The 16,203-nt window shown below is 40.0% G+C and overlaps 1 protein-coding gene across 1 annotated transcript in view; it reads right to left on the bottom strand.

The window, feature by feature from the left end:
* The window catches only part of heatr4 (HEAT repeat containing 4), a 102,002-nt gene that overhangs the window by 45,323 nt on the left and 40,476 nt on the right, over positions 1 to 16,203 (bottom strand). The window contains exon 3 of the mRNA XM_086003826.1: positions 12,177 to 12,366. Within this exon, the coding sequence (XP_085859952.1) occupies positions 12,177 to 12,366 (190 nt within the window). The remainder of the gene's footprint in view (positions 1 to 12,176; positions 12,367 to 16,203) is intronic.

Here is a 16,203-nt window from a genome sequence, read left to right on the forward strand (position 1 = left end):
ACACACACACTGATATACAATCACACACTGATATACAAACACACACACACTGATATAGAAACACACACACGCTGATATACAAACACACACACGCTGATATACAAACACACACACGCTGATATACAAACACACACACGCTGATCTACAAACACACACACGCTGATCTACAAACACACAGATATACAAACACACAGATATACAAACACACACACTGATATACAAACACACACTGATATACAAACACACACACTGACATACAAACACACACACACCGACATACAAACAAACACACACCGACATACAAACACACACACCGACATACAAACACACACACACTGATATACAAACAAACACACACCGACATACAAACACACACACCGACATACAAACACACACACACTGATATACAAACACACACTGATATACAAACACACACTGATATACAAACACACACACTGATATACAAACACACACACTGATATAGAAACACACACACACTGATATACAAACACACACTGGTATACAAACACACACACACACACACACTGATATAGAAACACACACGCTGATATACAAACACACACACTGGTATACAAACACACACACGCTGATATACAAACACACACACGCTGATATACAAACACACACACGCTGATATACAAACACACACGCTGATATACAAACACACACACGCTGATATACAAACACACACGCTGATATACAAACACACACACGCTGATATACAAACACACTGATATACAAACACACACGCTGATATACAAACACACACACGCTGATATACAAACACACACACGCTGATATACAAACACACAGATATACAAACACACACAGATATACAAACACACGCACTGATATACAAACACACACACTGATATACAAACACACACACACTGATATACAAACACACACACACACACTGATATACAAACACACACTGATATACAAACACACACACTGATATACAAACACACACGCTGATATACAAACACACACACTGATATACAAACACACACACTGATATACAAACACACACGCTGATATACAAACACACACACGCTGATATACAAACACACACACGCTGATATACAAACACACACACGCTGATATACAAACACACACACACTGATATACAAACACACACACACTGATATACAAACACACACACGCACTGATATACAAACACACACACGCACTGATATACAAACACACACACACACTGATATACAAACACACACACACTGATATACAAACACACACACACTGATATACAAACACACACACTGATATACAAACACACACACTGATATACAAACACACACACTGATATACAAACACACACACTGATATACAAACACACACACACTGATATACAAATACACACACACACTGATATACAAACACACACAGACTGATATACACACACAGATATACACACACACAGACTGATATACAAACACACACAGACTGATATACAAACACACACACACTGATATACAAACACACACACACACAGATACAAACAGACACACACACAAACACAGACATATACAAACACACACACTGATATACAAACACACACTGATATACAAACACACACACACTCACACACACACACACAGATATACACACACACTGATATACAAACACACAGATATACACACACTGATATACAAACACACACACTGATATAAACACACACACACACTGATATACACACACATACACCGAGATATACAAGCACACACAGATATACAAACACACACACAGATACACACACACACACTGATATACACACACACACAGAAATACAAACACACTCAGAAATACAAACACACTCACTGATACACACACACACAGATACACACACACACACACACATATACAAACACACACACAAATAACAAACACACACACACTAATATACAAACACACACACACTGATATACAATCACACACTGATATACAAACACACTGATATACAAACACACACACACTGATATACAAACACACACAGAGATACACACAGAGATACACACACTGATATACACACACACACACAAACACACACTGATACACACACACACAAACACACACACATATATACAAACACACACAGATATACCAACACGCACAGAGATATACAAACACACAGATATACAAACACACACAGATATACAAACACACACACAGATATACAAACACACACTGATATACACACACTGATATACACACACACTGAAAAAACACACTGATATACACACACACAGAAATACAAACACACTCAGAAATGCAAACACACTCACTGATAAACAAACACACACAGATATACAAACACACACACACTGATATACAAACACACACACGGAGATATACAAACACACACAGATATACAAACACACACACACACTGATATACAAACACACACACACACTGATATACACACACACCGATATACAAACACACACACACACCGATAGACAAACACACACACCGATATACAAGCACACACACACACACCGATATACAAACACACACACACACACCGATATACAAACACACACAGAGATATACAAACACACACAGAGAGATACACAAACACACACACTGATATACAAACACACACTGATATACAAACACACTGATATACAAACTCACTGATATACAAACTCACTGATATACAAACACACACACTGATACACACACACAGACTGATATACAAACACACACACAGATCTACAAACATACACACACAGATATACAAACACACACAGACACTGATACACACACACAGATATACAAACACACACACACTGATATACACACACAGATATACACACACACAGACTGATATACAAACACACACACAGACTGATATACAAACACACACACACTGATATACAAACACTCACTGATATACAAACACACACACACAGATACAAACAGACACACACACAAACACAGACATATACAAACACACACACTGATATACAAACACACACACACTCACAGATATACACACACACTGATATACAAACACACACACACACACTGATATACAAACACACACACACACTGATATAAACACACACACACACTGATATACACACACACAGAAATACAAACACACTCAGAAATACAAACACACTCACTGATACACACACACACACACATATACAAACACACACACAAATAACAAACACACACACACTAATATACAAACACACACACACTGATATACAATCACACACTGATATACAAACACACTGATATACAAACACACACACAGACTGATATACAAACACACACACACTGATATACAAACACACACAGAGATACACACACACTGATATACACACACTCACTGATATACAAACACACACACACACAGATACAAACAGACACACACACAAACACAGACATATACAAACACACACACTGATATACAAACACACACTGATATACAAACACACACACACACACACACAGATATACACACACACTGATATACAAACACACACACGCTGATACACACACACACAAACACACACACATATATACAAACACACACAGATATACCAACACGCACAGAGATATACAAACACACAGATATACAAACACACACAGATATACAAACACACACACAGATATACAAACACACACTGATATACACACACTGATATACACACACACTGAAAAAACACACTGATATACACACACACACAGAAATACAAACACACTCAGAAATGCAAACACACTCACTGATAAACAAACACACACAGATATACAAACACACACACACTGATATACAAACACACACACGGAGATATACAAACACACACACAGATATACAAACACACACACACACTGATATACAAACACACACACTGATATACACACACACCGATATACAAACACACACACTGATATACAAACACACACACTGATATACAAACACACACACACTGATATACAAATACACACACACACTGATATACAAACACACACAGACTGATATACACACACAGATATACACACACACAGACTGATATACAAACACACACAGACTGATATACAAACACACACACACTGATATACAAACACACACACACACAGATACAAACAGACACACACACAAACACAGACATATACAAACACACACACTGATATACAAACACACACTGATATACAAACACACACACACTCACACACACACACACAGATATACACACACACTGATATACAAGCACACACACACAGATATACACACACACACTGATATACAAACACACACACTGATATAAACACACACACACACTGATATACACACACATACACCGAGATATACAAGCACACAGATATACAAACACACACACAGATACACACACACACACTGATATACACACACAGAAATACAAACACACTCAGAAATACAAACACACTCACTGATACACACACACACAGATACACACACACACACACACATATACAAACACACACACAAATATCAAACACACACACACTAATATACAAACACACACACACTGATATACAATCACACACTGATATACAAACACACTGATATACAAACACACACACACTGATATACAAACACACACAGAGATACACACACAGAGATACACACACTGATATACACACACACACAGAAATACAAACACACACAGATACACACACAAACACACACTGATACACACACACACAAACACACACACATATATACAAACACACACAGATATACCAACACGCACAGAGATATACAAACACACAGATATACAAACACACACAGATATACAAACACACACTGATATACACACACTGATATACACACACACTGAAAAAACACACTGATATACACACACACAGAAATACAAACACACTCAGAAATGCAAACACACTCACTGATAAACAAACACACACAGATATACAAACACACACACACTGATATACAAACACACACACGGAGATATACAAACACACACACAGATATACAAACACACACACTGATATAGAAACACACACACACTGATATACAAACACACACTGATATACAAACACACACACACACACACACACTGATATAGAAACACACACGCTGATATACAAACACACACACTGGTATACAAACACACACACGCTGATATACAAACACACACACGCTGATATACAAACACACACACGCTGATATACAAACACACACACGCTGATATACAAACACACACACGCTGATATACAAACACACACACGCACTGATATACAAACACACACACTGATATACAAACACACACTGATATACAAACACACACACTGATATACAAACACACACACACTGATATACAAACACACACACACACACACACACTGATATAAAAACACACACGCTGATATACAAACACACACACTGGTATACAAACACACACACGCTGATATACAAACACACACACGCTGATATACAAACACACACACGCTGATATACAAACACACACACGCTGATATACAAACACACACACGCACTGATATACAAACACACACACTGATATACAAACACACACTGATATACAAACACACACACTGATATACAAACACACACACACTGATATACAAACACACACACACACACTGATATACAAACACACACACTGATATAGAAACACACACGCTGATATACAAACACACACACTGATATACAAACACACACACACTGATATACAAACACACACACACTGATATACAAACACACACACGCTGATATACAAACACACGCACTGATATACAAACACACACACACTGATATACAAACACACGCACTGATATACAAACACACACACACACTGATATACAAACACACACACACTGATATACAAACACACACGCTGATATACAAACACACACGCTGATATACAAACACACACACTGATATACAAACACACACACACTGATGTACAAATACACACACACACTGATATACAAACACACACACCGATATACAAACACACACAGCGATATACAAACACACACGCACTGATTTACAAACAAACACACACACACACACCGATATACAAACACACACACACACACTGATATACACACACACTGATATACACACACACACACACTGATATACACACACACTGATATACAAACACACACACACCGATATACAAACACACACACACTGATATACAAACACACACACGGAGATATACAAACACACACACAGATATACAAACACACACACACACCGATATACAAACACACACACACACCGATAGACAAACACACACACCGATATACAAGCACACACACACACCGATATACAAACACACACACACACCGATATACAAACACAGAGATATACAAACACACACACACACACACCGATATACAAACACACAGAGATATACAAACACACAGAGAGATACACAAACACACACACTGATATACAAACACACACTGATATACAAACACACTGATATACAAACACACTGATATACAAACTCACTGATATACAAACTCACTGATATACAAACACACACACTGATACACACACACAGACTGATATACAAACACACACACAGATCTACAAACATACACACACAGATATACAAACGCACACAGACACTGATACACACACACAGATATACAAACACACACACACTGATATACACACACAGATATACACACACACAGACTGATATACAAACACACACACAGACTGATATACAAACACACACACACTGATATACAAACACACACAGAGATACACACACACTGATATACACACACTCACTGATATACAAACACACACACACACAGATACAAACAGACACACACACAAACATATACAAACACACACACTGATATACAAACACACACTCACACACACAGATATACACACACACAGATATACAAACACACACACACAGATACACAAACACACACACAGATATACAAACACTGATATACACACACACACACACTGATATACAAACACACACACACACAGATATACAAACACACACACACAGATATACAAACACTGATATACACACACACACACACACTGATATACAAACACACAGATATACAAACACAGAGATACACACACACTGATATGCACACACTCACTGATATACAAACACACACACTGATATACACACACTGATATACACACACACACACAGATATACATACACACACACAAACACACACACTGATATACACACACACAGATATACAAACACACACACTCACTGATATACACACACTGATGTACAAACACACACACTGATATACACATACACTGATATACACACTCATATACACACACACACTCTCACACTGATATATACACACACACACTCACTGATATACACACACTGATATACACACACACACTGATATACACACACACACTGATATACAAACAAACACACACACACTCACTGATATACATACACACTGATATACACACACACACAGATACACACACACACACACTGATATACAAACACACACACACTGATATACAAACACACACACACACACACACACACACACACCAATATACAAACACACACTGATATACATACACACACACACACTGATATACATACACACTGATATACACACACACTGATATACACACACACTGATATACACACACACTGATATACAAACACACACACACACAGATATACAAACAAACACACACACACACTGATATACATACACACACACACTGATATACATACACACACACACTGATATACATACACACTGATATACAAACACACACACCGATATACAAACACACACACACACCGATATACACACACACCGATATACACACACCGATATACACACACACCGATATACACACACACACACACCGATATACAAACACACACACAGATATACAAACACACAGATATACAAACACACACACAGACTGATATACAAACACACACACAGACTGATATACAAAAACACACACAGACTGATATACAAACACACACACACAGATACACACACAAACACACACACACAAACAAACACACACATATACAAACACACACACTGATATACACACACTGATATACACACACACACACACACAGAAATACAAACACACACACAGATATACACACACACACAGACTGATGTACAAACACACACACACACACACACTGATATACAAACACACACACTGATATACACACACTGATATACACACACACACACACTGATATATACACACACACACACACACTGATATATACACACACACACAGATATACACACACACACAGACTGATATACAAACACACACACTGATATACAAACACACACACACACACTGATATACACACACTCACTGATATACAAACACACACAGATACACACACAAACACACACACAAACACACACATATACAAACACACACACACACACTGATATACACACACACACACACTGATATACAAACACACACACACTGATATACAAACACACACACACTGATATACAAACACACACACACACTGATATACACACACACTGATATACACACACACTGATATACACACACACACACACTGATATACATACGCACTGATATACACACACACTGATATACACACACACTGATATACAAACACACACACACACACACACACACACTGATATACAAACAAACACACACACACTGATATACATACACACACACTGATATACATACACACACACACTGATATACATACACACTGATATACAAACACACACACCGATATACAAACACACACACACTGATATACACACACACCGATATACAAACACACACACACCGATATACAAACACACACACCGATATACAAACACACAGATATACAAACACACAGATATACAAACACACACACAGACTGATATACAAACACACACACAGACTGATATACAAAAACACACACAGACTGATATACAAACACACACAGAGATACACACACACTGATATACACACACTCACTGATATACAAACACACACACAGATACACACACAAACACACACACACAAACAAACACACACATATACAAACACACACACTGATATACACACACACTGATATACACACACACTGATATATACACACACACTGATATATACACACACACACAGAAATACAAACACACTCACAGATACACACACAGATATACACACACACAGACTGATATACAAACACACACACACTGATATACAAACACACACACACTGATATACAAACACACACACACACACACACTGATATACACACACTCACTGATATACAAACACACTCACAGATACACACACACAGATATACACACACACACCAGATATACACACACACACACAGACTGATATACAAACACACACACACTGATATACAAACACACACACACACACACTGATATACACACACTCACTGATATACAAACACACACAGATACACACACACACGCTGATATACACACACACACTGATATACACACACACACACACTGATATACAAACACACACACAAACACACACATATACAAACACACACACTGATATACACACACACAGATATACAAACACACACAGATATACAAACACACACACACACAGATATACAAACACACACACACAGATATACAAACACACACACACTGATATACACACACACACACCGATATACATACACACACACACACTGATATACATACACACTGATATACACACACACTGATATACACACACACACTGATATACACACACACACCGATATACATACACACTGATATACAAACACACACACACACACACACACTGATATACAAACACACACACACTGATATACATACACACACACACACACTGATATACAAACACACACACCGATATACAAACACACACACACTGATATACACACACACTGATATACACACACACCGATATACAAACACACACACACCGATATACAAACACACACACACCGATATACAAACACACACACAGATATACAAACACACACAGACTGATATACAAACACACACACAGACTGATATACAAACACACAGAGATACACACACACTGATATACACACACTCACTGATATACAAACACACACACACAGATACACACACACATATACAAACACACACACTGATACACACACACACACACTGATATATACACACACACAGAAATACAAACACACTCACAGATACACACACACAGATATACACACACACACAGATATACACACACACACACACAGACTGATATACAAACACACACACACACACACTGATATACACACACTCACTGATATACAAACACACTCACAGATACACACACACAGATATACACACACACACACACACACTGATATACAAGCACACACACACTGATATACAAACACACACACACACACTGATATACACACACTCACTGATATACAAACACACACAGATACACACACAAACACACACACACACATATACAAACACACACGCTGATATACACACACACACTGATATACACACACACACACACACTGATATACAAACTCACACACACTGATATACAAACACACACACACAGATATACATACACACACACACAAACACACACATATACAAACACACACACTGATATACACACACACAGATATACAAACACACACACACAGATATACAAACACACACAGATATACAAACACACACACACACAGATATACAAACACACACACAGATATACAAACACACACACACACAGATATACAAACACACACACAGATATACAAACACACACACACAGATATACAAACACACACACACAGATATACAAACACACACACAGATATACACACACACACACAGATATACATACACACACTGATATACAAACACACACACACACACACTGATATACAAACACAGAGATACACACACACTCACTGATATACAAACACACACACTGATATACACACACTGATATACACACACACACATATATACATACACACACACAAACACACACATATACAAACACACAGATATACAAACACACACACACACAGATATACAAACACACACACAGATATACAAACACACACACAGATATACAAACACACACACAGATATACAAACACACACACACACAGATATACAAACACACACACAGATATACAAACACACACAGATATACAAACACTGATATACACACACACACAGATATACATACACACACACACACTGATATACAAACACAGAGATACACACACACTGATATACACACACTCACTGATATACAAACACACACACACTGATATACACACACTGATATACACACACACACACACACAGATATACATACACACACACAAACACACACATATACAAACACACACACACAGATATACAAACACACACACACAGATATACAAACACACACACACAGATATACAAACACACACACTCACTGATATACACACACTGATGTACAAACACACACACTGATATACACATACACTGATATACACACTCACACTCATATACACACACACACACTCATATACACACACACACACACACACACTGACACACACACTGAGACACACACTGAGACACACACACACACACACACACACTGATTTACACACACACATACATTGATATACACACACATACACACAGATATACACACACACAGAAATATACAAACACACACACACTGATATACAAACACACACACAGATGTTCAAACATGCACACACCCAGATTTATAAACACACAGACGCACCCACAGATATAAAAATTCACATGTACTTACAGGTACACCAACTTATACAGCTACCTACAGATGCACAAACATATGCAAGTACTAAACAGATATACAAACACACAAGTAAGTAACAGGCATGGTATATTTGAATGTGGCCATGTCTGGTAAGCGAGCTCCCCAGGAGTTTACTGTATTACAGCTGTGATCTCCTCTCAGCCTGTATAAAGAACCCTGGGCTGTGGGAGTATGGAAACCGAGTTCATTGTTGCCAGTTGAGTCCAAAATTGCACACAACCCACAGCTCTCACTACACCAATACCACTGCTCATTAACTTACCCCTGGATGAGCGGGTCAGGTTCCACCAGAAGCTGATCTCTTAAAACAGACTGCACGCTAGCATCTCTCAGCTTCAGGGACACAATACTGTTGCAGGCTTCCATTCGGATGCCAGGCTCTTGCTCGTAATGAAGCGCCCACAGAAGCAAGTTCTTCAGCTGTTCCGTCACATGACCAATGGCTCCTAAAGCTTCTCCATCAGGGTTCAGATTAGGTGCAATCAACATGTAAAACAAAATTGGAACACATCAAGAAACTTGGCCTCAGTACTGTGTAACATCAGTCCCATCAAACACCCACAGACTCAGTGAGTAACATCAGATGATTAAAGAGACACACCTGGGAACTGCAGACCCATTAGAGTCACACCTGGGACCTACAGTCCCATTAGAGTCACACCTGGGACCTACAGTCCCATTAGAGAGTCACACCTGGGACCTACAGTCCCATTAGAGTCACACCTGGGACCTACAGTCCCATTAGAGAGTCACACCTGGGACCTACAGTCCCATTAGAGTCACACCTGGGACCTACAGTCCCATTAGAGTCACACCTGGGACCTACAGTCCCATTAGAGAGTCACACCTGGGAACCATAATCCCATTAGAGAGAGTCACACCTGGAAAGTACAGTCCCATTAGAGACACAAACCTGGAAACTACAGTCCCATTAGAGAGTTGTAATGAAATCTGTTTGTCTTGATCCTGTATTTCCTGTATTCGTTTTGCACTCATGTATATTACCCTCCCCCACACTGTGTATAGTTTCACTTCTTCTTTCCTGACTAACCTGGAAGGTTCCAGGTCTTGGCTCTTGGCTCCGCCCCTGACTTCTCTTACATAAAGATCCCAGGATCTGTATGACTCATTCCTGTGAACCAGTCGGCGTGTTGAGATGTTAGCTCTGATCTTAGTGATTAAAAGCCAACTTGTTTAAGTCTATAACTTCTAGTTTTGTGGTTATTGAAGGCACATCAAGAGTCACACCTATAAACTACAGTCCCATTAGAGAGCCACACCTGGAAACTACAGTCTCATTCGAGAGTCACACCTGTAAACAACAGTCCCATTAGAGAGCCACACCTGGAAACTACAGTCTCATTCAAGAGTCACACCTGTAAATAACAGTCCCATTAGAGAGTTAAACCTGAGAACTGTAGACCCTTAGAGAGTCACACCTGGGAACCACAGTCCCATTAGAGAGAGAGTCACACCTGGGAACTACAGGCCATTAGAGTCACACCTGGGAATCACAGTCCCAAGAGAGAGAGAATCATACCCGGAAACTACAGTCCCATTAGAGAGAGACACACACACCTGGGAACTACAGATCCATTACAGAGTCATGCCTGGGACCTACTGTCCCATTAGACAGTCACGCCTGGGAACTACAGTTCCATTAGACAGTCACACCTGGGAACTACAGTCCCATTAGACAGTCACACCTGGGAACTACAGTCCCATTAGACAGTCACACCTGGGAACTACAGTCCCATTAGAGAGTCACACCTGGGAACTAAAATACCATTAGAAAGCCACACCAGGCAACTACAGTCCCATTAGAGAGTCACACCTGGGAAGTACAGACCCATTAGAGAGAGTGAGAGAGAGAGTCACACCTGTGAACTACAGATGCATTAGAGAGTCTACAGTCCCATTAGAGAGTTAAACCTGGGAACTGCAATTCCATTAGAGAGAGAGTCACACCTGGGAACTACAGGCCATTAGAGTCACACCTGGGAAGCTCAGTCCCAATAGAGAGTCATACCTGGAAACTACAGTCCCATTAGAGAGAGACACACACACCTGGGAACTACAGACCCATTAGTCACGCCTGGGACCTACAGTCCCATTTTGACAGTCGCACCTGGGAACTACAGACCCATTACAGAGTCATGCCTGGGAACTACAGTCCCATTAGACAGTCATACCTGGGACATACAGACCCATTAGACAGTCATACCTGGGAACTCCAGACCCATTAGACAGTCACACCTGGGAACTACAGTCCCATTAGACAGTCACACATGGTAACTACAGTCCCATTAGAGAGAAATGCACACCTGACAGCTACAGACCCATTACAGAGTCATGCCTGGGACCTACAGTCCCATTAGACAGTCATACCTGGGAACTACAGACCCATTAGACAGTCACACCTGGGAACTACAGTCCCATTAGACAGTCACACATGGTAACTACAGTCCCATTAGACAGTCACACATGGTAACTACAGTCCCATTAGAGAGAAATGCACACCTGACAGCTACAGACCCATTACAGAGTCATGCCTGGGACCTACAGTCCCATTAGACAGTCGCATCTGGAAGCTACAGTCCCATTAAAGAGAGAGTCACACCTGGGAACTGCAATTCCATTAGAGAGTCACACCTGGGAATTACCGACCATTAGAGAGTCACATCTGGGAACTACAGACCCACGTGACAGTCACACCTGGGAACTACGGTCCCATTAGAGAGTCACAACTGGGAACTACAATACCATTGGAATGTCACCCCTGGGAACTACAGTCCCATTAGAGAGTCACACCTGGGAAGTCCAGACCCATTAGAGAGAGAGCGCGAGTCACACCTGGGAACTACAGACGCATTAGAGAGTTGACAGTCCCATTAGAGAGTTAAACCTGGGAACTGCAATCCCATTAGAGAGAGCGTCACACCTGGGAACTACAGGCCATTAGAGTCACACCTGGGAGCGCAGTCCCAATAGAGAGAGAGTCATAGCTGGGAACTACAGCCCCATTAGAGAGACACACACACACACCTGGGAACTACAGACCCATTACAGAGTCATGCCTGGAACCTACAGTCCCATTAGACAGTCACACCTGGGAACTACAGTCCCATTAGTGAGTCACAACTGGGAACTATAATACCATTAGAAAGATTGGTGAAGTCAAGCGTAGGTCCCTTGCAGTCAGAATCAGGGGAGGTTATAATGGGGAACAAAGAAATGGCAGACCAATTAAATACATACTTTGGTTCTGTCTTCACAAAGGAGGACACAAATAACCTCCCAGAAATGTCAGGAACATAGGGTCCAATGAGAGGGAGGAACTGAAAGAAATCTGTATTGGTAGGGAAATAGTGTTAGGGATATTGATGGGATTGAAGGCCAATAAATCCCAAGGGCATGATAACCTACATCCTAGGGTACTTAAGGAAGTGGCCCTAGAAATAGTAGATGCATTGCTGGTCATCTTCCAAAATTCTATAGACTCTGGAACAGTACCCATGGATTGGAGGATAGCTAATGTTACCCCACTATTCAAAAAAGGTGGTAGATGTTAAGTCTGTGAATTATTTAGTTAATTAAGACACAGACTAATGAGTAACAATAAAAACAGGTCTTTACTGGTTGGAGGTAGGGACTATACTGAATACAAGATCACTGCACAGTGCTTATATACCGGTGTGTTCACCCCCGGTATTACGTCTACAGCAGCCTGAGAAAGTAGTACATCTCTTAAGGTGGAACAGGCTTAAGCTCTCTTAAGGTGGAACAGGTTACATACACAACACTCCTCCCTTCTTAGCTTTATAGTCATCCCCCCCATTTAACATAACGTAATAACATATATACATATATAACTTCATGTTTAACGTAACATATCACAGATTCAGTCTCTGCGGAAAACAGTTCACAGATTCAATCTCTGTGGTGTAGTCGGTTCACGTTACTCATTCAATAGTCCTTTCATGGATTTAACAGCTTGAACTTCCGAACTGATTTGGCTCCGTTCGGAGGGACCACGTGTGTGATCTGGTAGAGGTGATAATGGTTCAGATGGGTCATCTTCTGTTTTTACTTTTCCTTTTCTGCTTCTTGGAGACTCTCTGGGCTCCATTGTCAGCTGCCACAGCTGCCAGCTGCATGCGCAGTTCCTCCTTCTCTTCCTCCTGTTTCCGTCGTAGAGCCAGCTTCTCCTGATGTTCCGTAGACTTTTGGTGCTCCTCCATGATTTCTGCACTTTGGGAGTCGAAGTTACAAGCTGGGCAGGACAGGAC

Source organism: Somniosus microcephalus, chromosome 12 (assembly GCF_052327205.1).
Source record: "Somniosus microcephalus isolate GS21.2 chromosome 12, FLI_Smic_1.0, whole genome shotgun sequence".
NCBI classification, from domain to species: Eukaryota; Metazoa; Chordata; class Chondrichthyes; order Squaliformes; family Somniosidae; genus Somniosus; species Somniosus microcephalus.